The 20,587-nt window shown below is 34.3% G+C and overlaps 1 protein-coding gene across 2 annotated transcripts in view; it reads left to right on the top strand.

Moving 5' to 3' along the window:
* Nucleotides 1–20,587, top strand: part of NR2C1 (nuclear receptor subfamily 2 group C member 1) — a 46,461-nt gene extending 25,874 nt beyond the window's left edge. For both annotated transcript variants that reach the window (XM_025439401.3, XM_025439400.3), the window contains 5 exons: nucleotides 5,453–5,574; nucleotides 11,962–12,101; nucleotides 13,521–13,658; nucleotides 16,465–16,570; nucleotides 18,695–20,587. In XM_025439401.3, coding sequence (XP_025295186.1) covers nucleotides 5,453–5,574; nucleotides 11,962–12,101; nucleotides 13,521–13,658; nucleotides 16,465–16,570; nucleotides 18,695–18,869 — 681 coding nt within the window. In that variant the 3' untranslated portion in view covers nucleotides 18,870–20,587. The remainder of the gene's footprint in view (nucleotides 1–5,452; nucleotides 5,575–11,961; nucleotides 12,102–13,520; nucleotides 13,659–16,464; nucleotides 16,571–18,694) is intronic.

Here is a 20,587-nt window from a genome sequence, read left to right as displayed (position 1 = left end):
CTCGTTTTGATTTCAGTCTTCCCGTCAGACATCAAAGTACATTTGTTGTGCTTTTAAAGTCAGAAATATTCCTAATAAAATTCAAAATAGCAGCTGAAACATACACACCTGGCTATATTAAAGTGATGGCTCAGTAAAGCATCCTGCTTATCAATCATGGTTATAATATCGATTAATGGTTTTAAGTCTATAAAAGCTACCCTTTAGAACATTTAGATTTTTGGGTGTTGTTAACTGAGTATTGACATTCATGATGTGTTGGCTGTATCAGTTTTGTTCAGTGCCTAGCTTCTACTACTTTAGTGTATACCAGTACGTGAGACCCAGATACTCTTAGCGTAGTAACTCTAAAGAACTCCATTTATTATGTATTGCCCTAATTAGCTAGCTCTCAGTATTATTTTAAGAATGTAACAATTACTTAATACATTTTAACTTTTGGCTTTTAACTTTTTACACTTTAATCATTTTGGAGGAGATAATTTGTAGTTTCTTTTTTGCTCCCTTAAATGCATTAATACATGATGGAAAGAATACATCTAGAATGTTAGAAAATAACTTTATCTTTCAAATACTATTTGGACTATAGCTACAGATACACTGATCTTTGAGGCCCTACATTAAGACTTTGATTTTTTGACCTCTCCGTTTTAATCATTCTTTATCTTTGCTCTGCTGACTGAGTACTGTCAGCAAATTATAAGTTTCCATGGGTTTCTAATGAAAATATACACAGTTATCAAATAGAGATTTGTGTGACTGGTACAAATAACACAAATCTAACACTGGCTAAAACTGCATACAATAAAATTTATATTTGTAAAATTTGACGTGGTAGATGTAGCCACAGAGAAAACTCAGTGACATAATAAATTGCTGTAACTTGATATAGTCAGTAAAACATAACAGTGAAACCAATCTTCATGTAAAATTTTACCACAGATAACCTATATGGAAAAAATTAGAAATGTTTTATTTGTACCCTACATGAAAAATTTTTATGGGGACTATAAGAAAAGACAATGGGAATAATGCCATTCTTAAAAATTATGGTAGGAGCTATGGACAAGGGTGGAATAAAGCAAAACTGATTTTTCCATTGCTCTTTCTTATTCTAAATAAAAGACTTGCTTTTGTTGTCTTTTATTTTCTACCTTTGGATTTAAATCGGAAGGAGAGGAAAAAGATATGTATTGCAAGGAAAAAGTATAGAGTACTTCTACAGGAAGTAGAAGTAATTTTTTTTTGTATTATTGTTGTTGATCTTGGTCCTTGAAATTTTGATTCTTTCAAATATTTGTTAAGGACAGATGAGTTAGGCAGATCAGAACTTTTTTCCTCTCTCTGAAGGTGTTTTGTTTTGTTTTGTTTTGTTTTTCTTTTTGTTTTCCTTTCTGTTTAGTCTTTGACCTGCTGTACTCTGGGTGTCCTTAGAATCAACACTGTGAAGTTTCTTGGTCTCCTGACAAAGACGGCTTCTTCTCTCCCTCTGATTCTTATTTACTGCCTTTGTGAAATCAAGAGTTATATGTTTTCCTCACTTCCCAGCTCAGTACTTTCGTGTAGTTGGCTTTCTCATTGATGTGTTATAAGTTATAAAACCTGCCATTTGTAATTAAAAACTCACTTCTCTCTTAGCAGCTGAGCTAAATAGCATTTTGTCCCTATTTATATACAGTGTAGTTTATAGCATGCTTTCATGTGTACATTCTTATATTTGAGCTTTAATCACAGTTGGTTGTGAAAGTTTGGATTTTTATTGTCATTTTGTACATGAAAAAAGATTCGGAGGGTTTCTGTGTTTGTTCAACCAAGCAGGAGAAGTAATTCTAATAATGCATTTTGGAATTTGGTTCTGGAGATCTAGAACAATAGAAATATTAAGCATTTTTTTAAATTTCAGAGTTTTTGGTGTGATTTCATATACTTTATTCTTGTTTCTTATAACTTGATAACATGGTTAATCAAGGTAGATAGAATTTCCATTTAGAAATAAGTGTATATTGCAAAGCTAGGTAGGTGATTTCCAAAACTGTTCTTTCATATGTATCATCTCAGTATTCAAATCACGATCCTTTTGGTCACCATGTTTGATGTTTGGGAGTCATCATCATTTCTCCACGCCTTACTCCCCTCCATCCCCTAATTGAACCCTACTCATTCTCATTCTTTTGTTTGAATTTCTCCCTTCTTCTTCATTTTTATCATATGTCCAGGCCTTTTAAAATTTCTTACTCAAACTTACAGTACTATCTTTGCTTCCAGTCTCTTCATCTTGTCTCCTGTGCCTTGGTAACAGAGTGATGTTTGTTAAAAATCAGTCCATTTAGGTTACTCTGCTACCTAAAAGCCTTCATCAGCTTCCATTGCCCATGTGAGATAAAGTCCATGACCTTTTAGCACCCTCCACATTCTGATTCAGTTGCCCATCATTTCTCAGACATGCCATCCCTTTCTTAGCCCTTTCTGTAGCTCATTCCATTTCCATTTCCATTTTATTCTTCCATTGAGGCTTCAGCACTTAGCATAGTATCTGACAGTAAAATCTCAGGGCATCTGGCTGGCTTAGTTGGTAGAGTATGTGACTCTTGATTTTTGGGTTGTGAGTTTGAGTACCACATTGAAGGTTGAGTTTACTTAAAAAAAAAAAAGAAAAATTTCAGTAAGTCGTTGCTGAATTATAATGTATAACAATGACATTTTGGAAGTAGAATTCAGATCTAACTCAAGTCAAATGATTTTTTTAAAGTTCTATCATTTAGCTTATTATCAGAATTATAGAAACTACTAGAAAGGTAATGATAGACAAGTAACTTCTAAAATGGGTAGCCACTTTTAGTTCATGTCAACACTCTTCACTCTTAAAAATCATCTCAATATATTGGGGCACCAGGGTGGCTCAGTGGGTAGTGGGTTGAATATTCAACTCTTGATCTCCACTCAAGTCTTGATCACACAGTCATGAGTTTGGGCCCTCTGTTGGGCTCCATGCTGGCTCTGAAGCCTACTTAAAAAAAATCACCTCAATGTACTGAATGGGTATAATTTTTAAAATGTGTGTAATTCAATTTATAAACCTGAAAGTCTACAGGCATTTTTGGGAAGCTTTTTAGCCCCTTTATTAGAAACTTATCTTCTCTATATAGAGGAAGAAATCTTTGTTTTGCAATCTAAAAGAGTTCTTGAATAAATTCTTTATTCTTCAGCCAGTACTGGCCAATTCATAATGCTAGAAGTGTATCTTGCTTTAAGAAAATTATGTAAAACATAAATTATGAGATATTTCTTCTCTTTATAATACAACATGGCAGTCTTTTAAATCATGAATTCCTCTAGTATATATTGCAAATGATTTAAATTTTCTGATTAAAGCACAAAGTTTTCAACATTACCATCACTGTTGTGTCAGTCAAGGTACATCTATCTTTTAGCCCTTATATCTAATTTTTAACACTATTTTACTTTCTTTCTTTTTTTTTTTTACTATTTTACTTTCTTAAAAGTGATTTTAAACTATTTGTTTTGTTTAAGCAACTCTTGTTTTGCATCTTACTTAGTCTACCCCCAAAACTAGTCATCTCTGTAAATTCCCCTGATTTTTCAGGCTTTGTCTCCCCTCCTCACCTTGGGCAGTTCTGAAAAGGTATTATAGTTCCCAGTTTGTTTGTTTTTTTATATACTTATGTATAGAAGCAGTTGCATCCTGATAATTATATTTAAGATGTTTAATATCTGCCTGCCTATAGTTATCTTAAGAATTCTCTTTAAATAATGGCATTTTAATTTACTACCCCATAAAACATTTCTCAGGCATTTAAAAAATACTCCGGGTGCCTGGCTGGCTCAGTTGGTGACTTTTAATCTCAGGGTTGTGAGTTCGAGCCCCACATTGAGTATAGAGGTCACTTAAAAATAAAATCTTTTAAAAAGTTTTTTTCTTTTAATAAAAAATATTCTTCTCATACGTGGAATTTCAGCTGTTAATTTCTCTGTCGTTTCATTAGTTGGCACCATTTATAAATAGATAAACCATTTGTGGCTAATAATGAACAAAGGCAGTTAATATTTTTTACATTTTTATCTAACATTTCTGGAGAACTTTTATATCATTTTGATGAAAACCTTTTGATCTGTTAGGTATCATAGACACCTTTGAGAATCTGATTAAAGCTATCCATTCCCCAGAAAAATACATATGGGTACATCCACCTACTCCACCTCTGAGGTAGCCACTGTTAACTCTGTGGTACATCTTCTGTTCTTTTTATATATATTTATGTGTACACACACACACACACACACACTGTCCCTTTCTCTTTAACATAAATTGGGTCATCTACATATTGTTTCATAGTTTTTCCACATAGATGTCTGTGAGGTATTTTTTTTCTAAGCCGTTATATCTCACTAATTTTAATGCCTACAAAGTACTTTATAGCATACATTATTTTCCTTAGTGATAGAAATTTAGGTTAGTGTTTCTTATGGATGAAATTACATTTCATTTAATAAGATTTTCAAAAATGCTTTTACAAGTGTTTTGATGTGGGATATTTATTTTCAACAGTTGACACACACTTAACATAACTGCCTAAGGTCAGCAGTACAAACTGACAGCCTGTGAGTATAATAGCCATGGACATATTTTGTTTTACCTGTCGATTTCACACAGAACCTGCTCTTTGAAAAACAGAGTAGGCAGTCCTGAGCCCAAATTACCATGTTTTCAATATATGGAATTCAAGTCATAGCTATGCTTTTTTTTTTTTTAAATGGTAGACATAGGTCGGGGGAGAGAGAGAGAGAGAGAGAGGCAGAGACACAGGCAGAAGGATAAGCAGGCTCCATGCCGGGAGCCCAATGTGGGACTCAATCCCGGGACTCCAGGATCACGCCCTGGGCCAAAGGCAGGCACCAAACCGCTGAGCCACCCAGGGATTCCCCATAGCTATGCTTTTTATCTGGGAATATGCCCTTCCTTAGATGGCACCAGCAGGCCCACTTCACTCATTATTCTTCTGACCCTGTACAATTGGAATTTGTTATTCCCCATAGCCTGCATGAAAGGGACATTTAATATACAAGATTGTTCCTTAAACTCAATTTGTTATTTACCATTATTTATAAAGGAAGAGAAGAAAGGGGGGAAAAAAAATGCACTTGTTAGACCAAGACAGAAATAACTTTTATAAAAACACAACCAGAGAGTATCATGATTAGTATTTATTAAATGGGATTCTGCTTATCTGAATATTGGTTTGTTAGCAATTATGACCTACTCTTTCTAAATCCTATTTTTAGCTGTAAAATCCAGTCACTTGGATTATTTCAAGACTTGCCTTTTGGTGAATATATCAAACTCATATTTGATATGTTTACATTTAACTTTTTCAAAGAAATTCTAATTTAGAACTGTCATAAGATAATTTACCTCAGTCCCTGTTCATACTAGCTCACCATGCCTTCTCCTATGCCTGAGTACCTGAATGTGCACTACATTGGGGAGTCTGCCTCCAGGCTGCTGTTCTTATCAATGCACTGGGCACTTTCGATTCCTTCCTTCCAGGCTCTAGGGTAAGTGTTTTGAAGTCCTTGAGTATAAATGTGATTTTTTTATAGCACAAATGTACGCTAAGCAAGCACTTTTATTTTGGATGGATTTGCATTAAAGGAAAAAATGGTATGACATTATTAAGTTTTGTTATTTATTTGACAAATTATGGCAGTATTTTCTTATATTATCTTTATGTGGGAAGAGTATCCATGTTACATAATTTGACTGAGTTAATAATTCAAATGGAATATATGCAGTGGAGCTGATAAGTCATGGCCAGCATTTATAGTAGGCTATCTTTGATCTGAGGATAGGGAGGCTGTAGGTATGTCCTGGGGTTAAAGGAGCTGAAACTGGCATACAGTGAATGTTTCAAAATAGAAACAATGGTTTTCCGGTCTATGGTTACAAAAAGTGGAGAAGGGGGAAAAATTATCAACCCCATAGTAACACTGTGATAATTTGGAAATACCTACCACTAAGGAGTACATGAGTAATCTGTATTACATCTGTATTACCTGAAGGTTGCCAAATTTATTTAGATTGTGTTAAAGTAACTGGTATGAAGGGGCAAAGAGGTGATGGAAAAAGTTAAGCCCATAGTTAGAAAAGTATTTTTCTAGTCAGAGGGCCCTATTCACCAATATGATTTCATAAATAAGCATAAATTTCAATATGCTTTCATATGCTGTACATCTGTTCTCCCGTTTGCCAGATAAGAGTGATAACTGCCCATCCTTTATTCTCACAGAATATTTTATAATAGGAATAAGAAATAAATCTCAATCATGACCTTGAAAAGCCTACATAGGGGCACCTGGGTGGATCAGTCTGTTAAGCATCTGACTTGATCTCAGCACAGGTCTTGCTTGATCCTCAGGGTCATGAGTTCGAGCCCCACGTTGGGCTCTTGCTGGGCTCTTGCTGGGTTTTAGCCTACTTTTAAAAAAAGTCACACATAGAACCCCACTGTCATTGGTTTATAATTTGGTGTTGGGTGTACTATGCATTAAATCACATACTTAACTAATATAATTGCATAGATTGAAAGCCTGATTTAGAATGGTTAACCTTTAGAACTATTATTGTTAGCCTTTTCTCTCAAAATAACATTTAGTTTTCAGAATTTCTCCAGGCTGCTTTTTTTAACAAAAAAATTAAAATATATAAATTTACATATTCACAATTTATATTAAAGGATTAGGTTTAATTAGTTCCCTATACTTGTAACTGGAGTACTTTTGTGTTGAAATGTAGCCAGGTGCCATTTTTTTATAACAGGCTATCAATTATTATTTAAAAAACCAAAAGGGAGTGCTTTGAACTCTTTAAATTATTATATAACACTATTGATCTTAAGTACTTCTATTAAATTAAGTGTAATTATTATATGGAAACATTCTCCAAATGTTAAAGAAACCAAAAATAAAGCCTGAGGTTTACAGTTACATTACAGTTTTACAGTGGCAGCCACATTTCCCTCTGATCTGTACTGAAAATTGGTTTTAATGTAACAGCTACAGGAGTCTTTGCAATTAGAATTAACCATTGGTGCATGTGAGACTATTAATCGATACATAAACTCTTATGGTCCCCATCTAGATCATTTGTAGTTTGAATTAATCAGATGGAAGAGGACTAAGTATTGATGATGGGAAATTCTGTTGTGTGGTAATAACAGCTATTCTGAATCTCCTAGAAACTGACACTGGTTGCATTTTTGTCCCTAGGCACAAAACTTGAGAACAAAGCCCTAATGTTACAGAGAGAAACAGATAAGCAACATTAATCATTTTCTAAAAGTCAAGTTTGGTTTGATTACTTACTTGAATGGAGGGGAACAGTACCTTTAAGAACCTTTCAAAAAAAAAAAAAAAAGAACCTTTCAAACAATGGATGGTTAATACTGTTTGTATTGTACAGTCCTTTGTGTTCTACAAGGATATTACTTTTTAAGATTTGTCATTTCAATACTTACAGGAATTCAGCTGTTTTTCACTTCTACCTGCATAATTTATGTGACTGCACAGTAGTAGGTTCAGTTATGGGTATTTGGCATGATTTGTCAGCAGTCCTCTACCTAGATTCTTGTAATATAACCAAAAGTTCTAAAGTAGCACTATTTGCTACAGAAAACTTTATTTCTTGAGTAATTTAAGAAACTTTCCATAAATACTAAACCTGAAGGATATATCTTTTAAAATCCCACTGAGACAAAATAATGTTTACTATAGACATGGGTTGAAAACAAGCTCTAATGCCTTATCACTGACTACTTTTCCAATGCCTTCTTTTCAAACAGATGCTGCTAGGTAAAGTATAATGCCTTGGGTTTATTTGCATAGAAGACAAATGGTTAGGGTATCCCCAGGGATAAGTGACTTTCCAAAGTCACATTACTTTATCAGATAAATAGTATAAACAATTATCTGATCCCTAATTATGAGTATTATGTACATATTTTAAAGAACTTAACAATATAGAAGAATAGAGAAGAATACATATAGCTATTTGTAAAAGAAGTTGACATATTTACTGTTATGCAACCTAATGCCTTTATTAAATAACACTGGCATTCCTTTCAGCATACCTAACTGGTACTTCAATGACACCTATTTATTAGCAACTTTTGCTTTTCAAAGGAAAGATGTTTTGAAATTAGATAGTATAATGTGATTACAATAGTTATTTTGTTTTTGTTTTTGTTATAAAGATTTTATTTATTTATTCATGAAAGACACAGGGAGAGGCAGAGACATAGGCAAAGAGAGAAGCAGACTCCTCGCAGGGAGCCCAATATGGGCGGGACTTGATCCCAGGACCCCAGGGTCACTCCCGGAGCAAAAGGCAGCCGCTCAACCACTAAGCCACCCAGGCGTCCAAGTTATTTGTTTTTAACAGAAAAAAGTTGATAGCAAACATGCTCTTACTGTCACAGAATATTAGCTGTAAATAGGGATTCTCTACTAAGAAATTGGACTTTAGCATTTTATTTGCTAAAATTTTAATGATTTATACAAAAGCATAGATTTTGAACAGCTGGATTCAAATTCCGGATTTATTCATCTGTGAGCTTTGCTACTTAACTAAGCTCTGTTTCTACGTTTATGAATTAAGAGCAGAAATGCTTTCTTGCTGGTGAGGCTACATAGCTGAGATGTTGAGTGTATATCACCTTATCTAGTGCTGCTACAAACTAGATTATCAGTGCTTGTTTTCCTTCACTCTCTTAGGAATCTTCTTTTTAAAAAGGACTTGCTGTTTTCCTTTCCTTCAAATGTTCAGACATTTGAACAGCATAGCTAGCTGTACTACAAGGATATTTGAGGTTTTGTTTTGGATGAAGATATAGATATAGTTATCTTTCTGTAATTAATCTCCATATTTAGTTCTTTCAGTGTTCCTTTGGAAACAAAATAGTATGATGGCTTATTCCTCATTTGCCACTTTTCATCTTTTTTCTTTTGAGGTACTCATAACAATTTTGGTGTTCCTCATCCTCTGCACGGTTACTCCTTAACCTTTTCTCTGAGCTTTCTACAACAAAGTCAGAGTACTTTCTTTACTACGAGGAGTAGTAGCACAGACCAGAAAGAGCTTTTTTTGTTGTTGTTGTTGTTGTTGTCGTTGTTTTTTAATCAGTTAGCTCTGTTCCTTTTCTTGTCCTGTGTCCACTAATTACCTTGGTTAGCTGATTCCTCCTTAAAACTTAAGAATCTCTCACTTACTCTCTCTCAAATAAATAAATAAATAAAATCTTTAAAAAATAAATGTCGTAGTATAGAAATATAAAGTAAAACTTCATCCTCCAGGGGTAACTAACCCCACTAATTAACAATTTGGTGTCCTCCTACCAGGCCTTTTCAGTTCCCTATTTTAGCAATCCAATATACAGTTGCATATCCTATTCTTTGTCTTTCTCTTTACAGTTGGATTTCTTCTTATGTCAACACATGTAAATTTATTCTTCTTAACGGTTACTTAGTATTCTTTTTTACAGGATCTACTATTGATTTACTCATCCTTCATTAGTAGACATTTGGGTTCTTGTTAATTTTCTTTGTTACTCTATCCAGTGCTGCAGTACTTACTGTAAATATAATATATAATTTACCTACTTTGTGTATTTCTATAAAATAGGTTCTTATAAGTGGAATTGCTGAGTCTAACAGAGTGTATGTTCTAGTTTTTAGATAGATAGGGACTATTAAATTGTCTTCCAAAAAGATGTTGAGTCAGTTAACATCAGCAGTGCTTATATGAGAATGAATGCATATTTCCTCAATTCTGATTTCAGGGGATCCCTGGGTGGCTCAGCGGTTTGGCACCTGCCTTTGGCCCAGGGCGCGATCCTGGAGTCCCAGGATCGAGTCCCACATCGGGCTCCCGGCATGGAGCCTGCTTCTCCCTCCTTCTGTGTCTCTGCCTCTCTCTCTCTCTATCATAAATAAATAAATCTTTTTTTTAAAAAATTCTGATTTTAGCTGTCTTTTCTGATACATGAAAATAGTATCTTGTTCTCTTTTCTTTGATTTTATTTTTTTTTTTTTTTAAATTTTTTATTTATTTATGATAGTCACAGAGCGAGAAAGAGAGAGAGGCAGAGACATAGGCAGAGGGAGAAGCAGGCTCCATGCACCGGGAGCCCGACGTGGGATTCGATCCCAGGTCTCCAGGATCGCGCCCTGGGCCAAAGGCAGGCGCTAAACCGCTGCGCCACCCAGAGATCCCTTTTCTTTGATTTTAAGATTTAAATTTTACATCATTTTTTAATTTGGAGATTTGAAAATACTGATTTTTTTTTCATTTAAAACTTCACTTTCAAATAGATTTTGATTGCCATAAGAAATTAGCAATACCCTAGATCTTTTTAAGTTTTTGCCATCTTTCTCTACTCAGATGTCAGCCCCTCAGACAGGCCTTCTCTAGCCCCCTTACCTGAACACTCCCCCCCCCCATTTTTAATACATCGCCCTACTTTATAGTAATGTAGAATTTTATTACCTGAAGGTAACTTAATGTATATATAACCATTTGCATGTGTGTATAATATTTATATAAAATATTTGAAATGGTATTTTTTATGTTTACCTTCTGTGTCATGGAGGCAGACTTAATCCTTCCTGTTTATTGCTATTTCTCCAGTGCCTTGAATAATGCCTGGCATATACTTTATGTCATCCTCTATTTACATAATTCTTATATCTCATAATAACTCTGAGCAGGGTATAGGACATACAGTTTCTCTTCATTTTATACAGCTGAGCAGCTGAGACCTGGGAAGCTTATTAGCCAGATTTCAAATGGATAATCAGTGGATGATCTAGGTTTTAAAACCCTGGTTGACTTATATTCTAGTATTTTTTCTACTCTCTCATGCTCTTGAGATTTCTTATTCAGAAGTTCAGGAGAGGGACCTTTCTTATTTTTATTACTCCTAGCAAAATCCTCAGTATGTCATGTTATAGGGATACCAATATCACATCTGAAACATAACTTAGAGAATAAACCATTTCTCCCAGGAAATCATTTGCTTATCTATCATCAATTCATTCCAATTACCTTTTCTTTAAAAAACATTAGCCTTCATTTAAAGCAGGAAAAAACTTGGGAAAGTTTTTAATGTATGCTTTTGCTTTTAATATTGTTTAAAATAATCTTTATTCCATCTGTTTCCATGAAATGTAGAATTAAAGCCCCAATTTTTAGTCCCAAATTCTACCTGCAGCTGTTTTTGTTTTGCTTTTGAAGGTTTATTTATTTATTTTAGGGAGTACACGCAAGTGGGAGAGGCAGAGGGAGAGGGAGAGAATCTCAAGCAGACTCCACACTGAGCACAGAGCCCAACAAAGGGCTCAGTCTTATAACCCTGAGATCACAACCTGAGCTTACACCAAGAGTCAGACACTAAACTGACTGTGCCAGCCAGGTGCCCCTGAAAACTTACCTGCAACTGTTCTTATAAACTGGCTGATTAAATAATAAGCTAGCTAACAATTAAATTTCTAAGTTTTCTTCATCGATTGCTATGTTACACAAAAGGCAATTGATCAGGTCCATGTCCAGTGATCTTTCTAGGATAATTTTAGTTCAGTAATATTTTTATTTTTTTATTTTTTATTTTTTTTTTTATTTTTTTTTTTATTTATTTATGATAGTCACAGAGAGAGAGAGAGAGAGGCAGACACACAGGCAGAGGGAGAAGCAGGCTCCATGCAACGGGAGCCCGATGCGGGATTCGATCCCGGGTCTCCAGGATCGCGCCCTGGGCCAAAGGCAGGCGCCAAACCGCTGCGCCACCCAGGGATCCCCAGTTCAGTAATATTTTTAAATAAAAGAGTCAGTTGTAAAATTTATAAAATACATGTTAATATCTGATACATGTTTGTTGTGTTTTGTTCTAATAGGCAAGAAAATAGCATATCATTGGTGAAAGCTTATTGGAATGAACTTTTTACTCTTGGTCTTGCCCAGTGCTGGCAAGTGATGAATGTGGCAACTATATTAGCAACATTTGTCAATTGTCTTCACAGTAGCCTTCAACAGGGTAAGGAACATTTTATATTTTCTTTTTCCAGGCTATCAGAGGAGGGGGGGCGTCAGTTCTACAAACTATATTATCATTAAAATCAGATAGCTAATTAATGTTTTAGATACCAACAGCCTTTTTACTAGAGGTAACTTTTACATTTTGATGAATTCATCCATTAGTCACCTAAAAATATTTTCAAAAGAGCATAACAAAACTGAAAAAATTATATTTTTAAGTCTGACAGGCTGCTTCTGACTAAGCCTTGTGATTTTTTTGCATACTTGAACATAGGTACCAAAGAATCCAGGGTTAGCTTACATAGAGGTGATCAGATATTTTTAAATACATACTTCCCACCAATTTTCAAACTTTTTTTTACTATAGTCCTTTGAATCCCAACATAGGCTGTTTTTTTTTGTTTTTTTTTTTTTTTAATCAGTTCATTGGGATGTATTCTCTTGTGTAAATAGTACTGAAGAGTCACAGAATAGTCTACTCTTTTATCTTTTCTTGATGCCATGGTAATTACGGCTTTATTTGAAGAAACAGGGAATCATTGATTTATAAATGTTTAACTTTAAATTGGCTTGTGACTAACCATGAGCATGTCCCATCCTCAAATGGGAAGAACTGCTTTTTGAATTTAGGAATAATTTCCAAATTGGGAATTATGTTTTATTTCCTTAGCATGTCTCATTTCTCATTGTTTTACATTATTTTTAAATCATCTGCTTCCACTTCCTGTTTGAGGGCAGAGAAGTCATTAAGATGATTGATTAACCGCATCATTAACAGTAGATATGCTAGAATTAACACTATTCCATCTTATTTATGGACTCCTAGTCTTGATTCATTTATCATGAATTTGTAAAGGATTATAAATAGCCTACTTCACTAAAGCTATAGTTGGCTAATCAGATGTATTTTAAACGTAAACACAATAAAATTTTTTATGAAACTTTATTATATCAACTTTTCTTTGGTCTTGGCAGTGTTTTTTACTAAGTATTTGTTTTTATTTTAGTAGTATTAGTAACTTTAAAACATCAAGGTGCTTTTGCTCATTTTTTCAACCAATTATAAACTTAAATAAAATCTTGTTATCGAAATTTGGGTCTTTTGTAGGCCAGTTTTTCAGGAGGTTATCTTTACAGCTTATCTTCTCAAAGGTGTATCTTGAAACACTAAATTTGCTGGGATTTTGTTTTGTTTTGCTAACAGCTTGTTTTTTTTGTTTGTTTTTTGTTTGTTTTTGCTTGAATGAGCAACGGCTGAAGATCACTAATTAGTTTCATCTTTACTTGCAGAGATATTTAATTTTAAACACTGACAGGTTGGTTATATTCAAAGCTAGAAATTAATGAGAAGGAATTACTTGGTTAAAAAATTTTAGCCAAAAACTAGAAGTTGTCATTTATTTATTTGTTTTTAAAGATAAAATGTCAACAGAAAGAAGAAAATTATTGATGGAGCACATCTTTAAGCTACAGGAGTTCTGTAACAGCATGGTTAAACTCTGCATTGATGGATATGAATATGCCTACCTGAAGGCAATAGTACTCTTCAGTCCAGGTACATAAATATTTACTTCTCGGGATCCCTGGGTGGCGCAGCGGTTTGGCGCCTGCCTTTGGCTCAGGGCGCGATCCTGGAGACCCGGGATCGAATCCCACGTTGGGCTCCTGGTGCATGGAGCCTGCTTCTCCCTCTGCCTGTGTCTCTGCCTCTCTCTCTCTCTGTGACTATCATAAATAAATAAAAATTAAAAAAAAAAAAAAAAAAAAAAAAAAAAAAAAAATATTTACTTCTTTTTTAAAATATAGTATTTGTGGGACACCGAGGTGGCTCAGGTTGCTAAGCGTCTACCCTCAGCTCAGGTCATGATCTCAGGTCCTGGGATCAAGCCCCACATTGGGCTCCTTGCTTAGTGGGGAATCTGCTTTTCCCTCTGCCCTTTCCCTTCCTTGTGCCCTCTAATGCTCGCTCGCTCTCTTAAATAAATAAATACAGTCTTGTAACACATAGTATTTGAGGGCGTGGAGAAATCAAAATATCATACATTGCTGGTGGGGATGTGAAATGATGCAGTTAAAGTGGAAACAGCCCAAGTGTCCATCAACAAATGAATAAACCAGATGTAGTATCCACATACAGGGGAGAATCAGTCAGCCATTAAAAGGAATGAAATTGGGATCCCTGGGTGGCGCAGCGGTTTGGCGCCTGCCTTTGGCCCAGGGCACGATCCTGGAGACCCGGGATCGAATCCCACATCGGGCTCCGGGTGCATGGAGCCTGCTTCTCCCTCTGCCTATGTCTCTGCCCCTCTCTCTCTCTCTGTGTGACTATCATAAATAAATTTTTAAAAAAAATTTTTTAAACAAGGAATGAAATTCTGATACATGCTACACCATGGTTGAAAACAGTACAGTAAGTGGAAGAAGTGAGTCACAAAAGACCACATTTTATATGATTCCATTTATATGAAATGTCTAGAATGGGTAAATCTGTAGAGACAGAAAATAGATTCGTAGCTACCAGGGATTAAGGGGTGGGGGTACATAGAAAGTGACTCCTAATGGACGGAGAGTTTCTCTTGGGGTGACAAACATGTTATAAAATTCAAGTCATAAAGACAGTTGCTGCACAACTCTGGATATACTAAAAACTATTGAATTACACACTTTAAATCAGTGGATTTTATGGATGGTAGGCATTTATCTAAGTACGAAAAGGAAAGAAATCATTCAAATGACATAATTATGTCCACAACAACATTTGAGTTCTTAGGCATATTTTGGTAGGCATCATTAGAAGGCAAAGGTGAGTATTGGTTTGTTAATGGGTTAAACTTAGAACCTCTTATTAGAGTTACCAACAGAAAAATGTCTCTTATTTTCCTGCCAGTTTCTAGCATTCACATAGTAAAATGACAGTTCAATGATCAATTTATGAATAAGAAAAATTTATTCTTTCAGATCCTATATTTTTTATTTTGGTATGTATTTCTATTCTGTACATGATATAAAATTACCTAAGGAACCTTGCATCTTAAACTCAGTGATACCAGTATGACAAAGCTTTTTTTTTTCCTGTTTCTTACAGTATTTCATGTAAATTAATAACATGTACTTCCATTTTAATCACAGCCAATTTGCCACCTTCATTTTCTTTAAAATTGAAAGAACGAAAAAATAAAATAAAATAAAATTGAAAGAACATAAATTTGATTTAATGCAATTTTATTAGATATTACCAATATTTTCTATTTAATTTTTATTCTTGTTAGAACAGTTTCCCATGTTTTTCAATATTGCCTAAGTTCTCTTACTATTCCCATTTTTGTGAAATTTTATAGTGACTATTGAAATGTTTATATAGTTTCCTCTTTCTGCATTATAGTTTTTCTGATAGAGATACTGTGCATTGTTTGATAATTTCAGACGTATATTTTTACCTAGCAGTGATCCTAACAATGATGAGGTGGTTCTTATGAAAAAAAAAAAATAGCATAGAATATAATCTGCAAATATTTCACTGGATTAAAGTGCTTCTTTTTTTTTTTTTTTTTTTTTTAAGTGCTTCTTTAACGAAGCTCATTTTATTTTTTTGTTCCTGTTGAAGCAAAATGATCAAACTCCCTTCCATGGCTTTTGGAATAGAGAAAACTATTTTAGTAGAAACCAGTGATGTCATTTATGTTTTAGAAAATGTATATGAAACAAAATAGTTTTAAGGGTATTAAGTACAGGGGCACCTGGGTGGCTCAGTCAGTTAAGCTTCTGCCTTCTGCTCAGGTCACAATCCCAAGTTCCTGGGATAGAGCCCCATAGCTGAGCTCCCTGCTCAGCGGGGAGTCAGCTTCACCCTCTCCTTATGCCCCTCCCTTGATTATTCTCTCTCTCTTTCTCTCTCTCAAATAAATAAAATCTTTAAATAAATAACTTTTTTACAAAGGGTTTAAAGGGCAGCCCGGGTGGCTCAGCAGTTTAGTGCCACCTTCACCCCAGGGCCTGATCACGGGTCTCCAGGATCAGGTTTCCTGGAGACCCAGGATTGAGTCCCGTGTCAGCCTCCCTACATGGAGCCTGCTTCTCCCTCTGCCTGTGTCTCTGCCTCTTTCTCTCTCTGTCTCTCGTTCTCTCTCTCTCTGTATCTCTCATGAATAAATAAAATCTTTAATTTAAAAAAAAAAAAGGGTTTAAAATACAGTGTCTGGCGTTTAGTAGGTGAATTACTAAATATGTTTGTGGAGTGAGAGAACCATGCATAAGATAGTGCTTTTTTTTTTTTTTAATCATACTTCCCACCCCCTCTATCTCACCTCTCCTTATTAAATGAGATTCAGAACTAGGGTAACATACATTCTTTAATGTTTCAGATCATCCAGGTCTAGAGAACATGGAACAAATAGAAAAATTTCAAGAAAAGGCATATGTGGAATTCCAAGATTATATAACCAAAACATATCCTGATGACACCTACAGGTATCTAAAGGTTAAATACTATCTAATTAAATCCATCTTAAAACTTTTTGTGAATCTATTACTTCATTATTTTCCATTCTAAGAGTAAATCAGTGTTTTTAGTCAGCAGACCTTTGAAATAGTTAATGCTACTAAAAGCAGAAGTGCATTGTTGTAGGTGATTTACAGGTAGTATTTCTTGGCATTTCTTACAATTTATAGGAGACTTGAGCAGAGAAAGCCTAGCTTGCTCAAGGTTGCACACCCGTAGCAGGCCTACCTGGGAACTCCGGTTGCCTGACTCTAGTGCCCAAACTCTGTTTTCTTCAGATGAAGTAAAGGATGTTAGTGAAAGGGAAAAAAACAGGAATGAATGAATAAAAACACCATTTGACTATTTTATAAATAATTTAGGAATTTGGTTTATGGTATTTCTACCAAGGTATTTCTTGAATACCAAGGTATTCCCTTGAAAAGAAATTTTTTTATAAGATCAAACTTAATTTTTGAAGAGGGATGGTATTGGAGAGTAGGTAAGCACATGGCTGTCACAGCCAGAAGACCAGGGCTTGACTCCTGACCCAGTCACTCACTCACTATATGTATGACCTTAGACAAGTTATTCAACTTCTGTGTTTCAGTTTCTTTATCTGTAAAATGTAGATAATAGTACCCACAATTCGTGCAATGATTAAATCAGTTAATGTATGTAAATAGCTTGGGACAGTGCCTATTGTATAGTGTATTATATTGCATATCATGTAACATATGTACGATATAAGGGCTATATAAATGTGTTTACTATTATTAATTTAACATGCTTCATATTAATAAAAGAATGTTTTACATAAAATAATTTTTTACAGATACTACATAGTAGGTTTATAAGCCAGTTCCATCATGAAAACCATCCTTAGTTTACCTAACCAGTTTTCCTACCAGTCTTATTGCTGCAGCTCAGGTGGTAGAACAGACAAGAATTGGGTAGTTTGAGGAGAGTAGTGGCTACAAGAAAGTAACTTAATCCTCTTTTCAGTTGGTCTCAGATGTTAGAGTGCAAGGCCTTAGAATACAGGAGGGTTACACATACCCAAGCTTTTTGGAAAGTTAGATTTTTTATTGTTGGTTTTGTTATGATTGTTCTCAGTTTTTAAAGTTTGAAAGTTGTTTTATATCTCAATGTACAAATGTAGTATTTAAATTTTTCCTCCTTGACATACAGCTGGTTTGCTGACCTCAGTTCCATTAGGATCCACATACTTCGACTGATCTCTGGAATTCTCTCAGTTTCTTATATTCTGATTTGTTTAAAAATAATAAATTATCTTTGGATAGCAGTTTTCAACCTATACCTTATGCAATGTATGGTTTTGCCTTTAAAATCCTCAGTAGCATAGAAACTGGTAGGAATCATTTCATTGATCTTTACCACAACACAGAGAAATCAGGAGTAAGTGGCTAACACTCATTCACATAAGTAGGGAGGTCGTTGAATTAAGATTTGAACCAGTGTCTTGATTTGTATTCTGTGCTCTTCCCAGTAATAACTACTGCCTGTTTTACCATTTCCATTTGTTTTTTGATAACCATTGAGCCCCATGTGTCTTGATAACACAAAACATTGCTGTTCTTACAACCTCAACTGAGTCTCTAAGCCATTCTTAAGTATATAATTTGATCTCTGCTTTAATAACTTAGTTCCATGGTGGGGCACTTGGGTGGCTCAGCCGATTGTGTCCAACTCTTGATTTCAGCTCAGGTTGTGATCTCAGGGTCATGAGATCAGCCCTCTGTCAGGCTCTGCACTCATTGGGGAGTCTGCTTGAGATTTTCTCTCTCTCTCTCAAATAAATCTTTTTAAAAATAAATAAGTAACTTAGTTCCATGGCCCATATGGCCAGGCAGAGGCAACACAGTCTAGCAGCTAAGAGCAAGGCTTTCCTACAAAGTCTATCAACTGCATTTATATCCAGATGATTGTCATACCCTCTAAGGCTTGAAAATACTTAAGTTTTTATTTTAACTCTTGACAGATCTTTGTTAAACTAGACCACAACCAATATACATACAAAAATTATTCATATTTTTCTAAGTTTCTTTTTGATTTACACTCTTGTTTTTTCCTTTCCCTTCTTTTACTTTTAGGTTATCCAGATTACTACTCAGATTGCCAGCATTGAGACTGATGAATGCTACCATCACTGAAGAATTGTTTTTCAAAGGTCTCATCGGCAACGTACGAATTGACAGTGTCATCCCACATATTTTAAAAATGGAGCCTGCAGATTATAACTCACAGATAATTGGTCACAGCATTTGAAGGCTGAAATAGCACTACAAACCTTACTGTTTCCCCAGAACACAAGAAGATACCAAATTGAACTCATTGCTTCCAGGGTATCAGGAAATTTTGACTTTAAAGAGTAACCAAAAACCCAAGGTGTTTTTTTTTATTTTAACTTCTTAAGAATTTTTTTAAGTGACTGGCAGGTAGCAGGAATTAGAATTTCCCTTCCTGTCTTATTTAAGTGAGTAAGAAATACTATGAATTTATTCTTGGTTAAGATGACACCTTAAGCTATCACTTCTTGGCATCTAAACTAAGATCACTCATTACATTTTATCTTACAAACAAATAAATTAGTTTTTTTTTTTCCAGAATTGTGTTCTATTCATGTTTTTCATTATGAACTAGTATAAACACTTAATCTTCAGAAATCCCTAAGGAGGATTTCCTTGCATTTTTACTTTTCCATAATATAATCTGTTTGTTTTAATTACTATGTAAAAGATTATTTTATGCTCAATGGTATAATAACATTAGAACCATAGGAAATAATAATTGAATATATATTTTTTGTCTTTTGTGAATATTATGGCACCATTAGCATATAACACTCATTGCTGGCAATGAGACATAGGCCTACGTGAAATTTCAAGACTTATTTTTTAGTGTTGTATATTATTAGTTACAAGCACTTTTTATTTATGTATGTAGCAGAAAATTGTTTTTGAGAATGAGATAGGGTTCATGTTTTAATATTTTTGGTTTACTGCTGTGTTTTAAAAGTAGTAGAGACTGACCCCTAAAATGTTTCAGTATTTTAAAATAGATATTAAAATTGTTGTTCTTCCATTCCACAAAAAGCATCAGACTCCTCTCCCTCTTTTCTGACCTACATTAGAACTTCCTGACTTTTCCATGAGTTTTAGTCCTTTTCTTTTAGGTCATTAGAAATACCCAACTTATTAAATAATGGATTTATCATAGCCAATCTGTGTTTTCAAGGTGAGTTAAACTATTTTAAAGCAAATTTATAATTTTAAAAATTTAAGTTTTTTAATATGTAAAGGAATATGCACTGATGTTTCACCATAAAGGGGGGGAAAGCTGTTTTTTAACAATAGTATGAGCATCAGCTTGAAGCCTGTTGCCACGACAAAACCATTTTAGACTCCTTAGATGCCTTCCACAGTAATGTTTTCCTTAGCAAACCTGATGCTGTTAAATCTGCTGATTGTCATGATGAATTATTTTGGTATGTCTATTTGTTGATTTAAAAAAAAAAACAAAGATGGAGATTTTATTGCACTCAGAGTACATTTTTTAATAAAGATTTTTGCAATAGAAAGCTGAATTTAGGGGAGGGTGTGGATTTTACTAATTGCTACTTTATAGTAAATCAGAATTTTAAAAGTATCAACTTACAGTCTTTACCAACTTATTAAGGGAAACTTTTTTCCCTATTTAAAATGTGATTTTTTTGTCAACAGGTTTATTTATAGTTATCAAATGGGAAAAACTATATTTAGTACAAAATAATTCAAATGAAAAAAATCAGGAGGTTTATATCTTTATAAACCCAATGAAGTAAGCCAAGGATTCAGGAAAATAATTCTTTAAAATAATGTACCAGTGGTTAATTAAGATACATGTTCCTTTCAGGTATTTTTCCTGATTAAATTTGTGGTTATATTTGGAAGTGTTTTAAAACTATATTAAAATGTGACCTTCATTAAAAATGTCCATTTATTTGA

Source organism: Canis lupus, chromosome 15, assembly GCF_003254725.2.
Source record: "Canis lupus dingo isolate Sandy chromosome 15, ASM325472v2, whole genome shotgun sequence".
Classification (NCBI taxonomy): Eukaryota; Metazoa; Chordata; class Mammalia; order Carnivora; family Canidae; genus Canis; species Canis lupus.
This window is presented reverse-complemented; position numbering and strand designations above follow the sequence as displayed.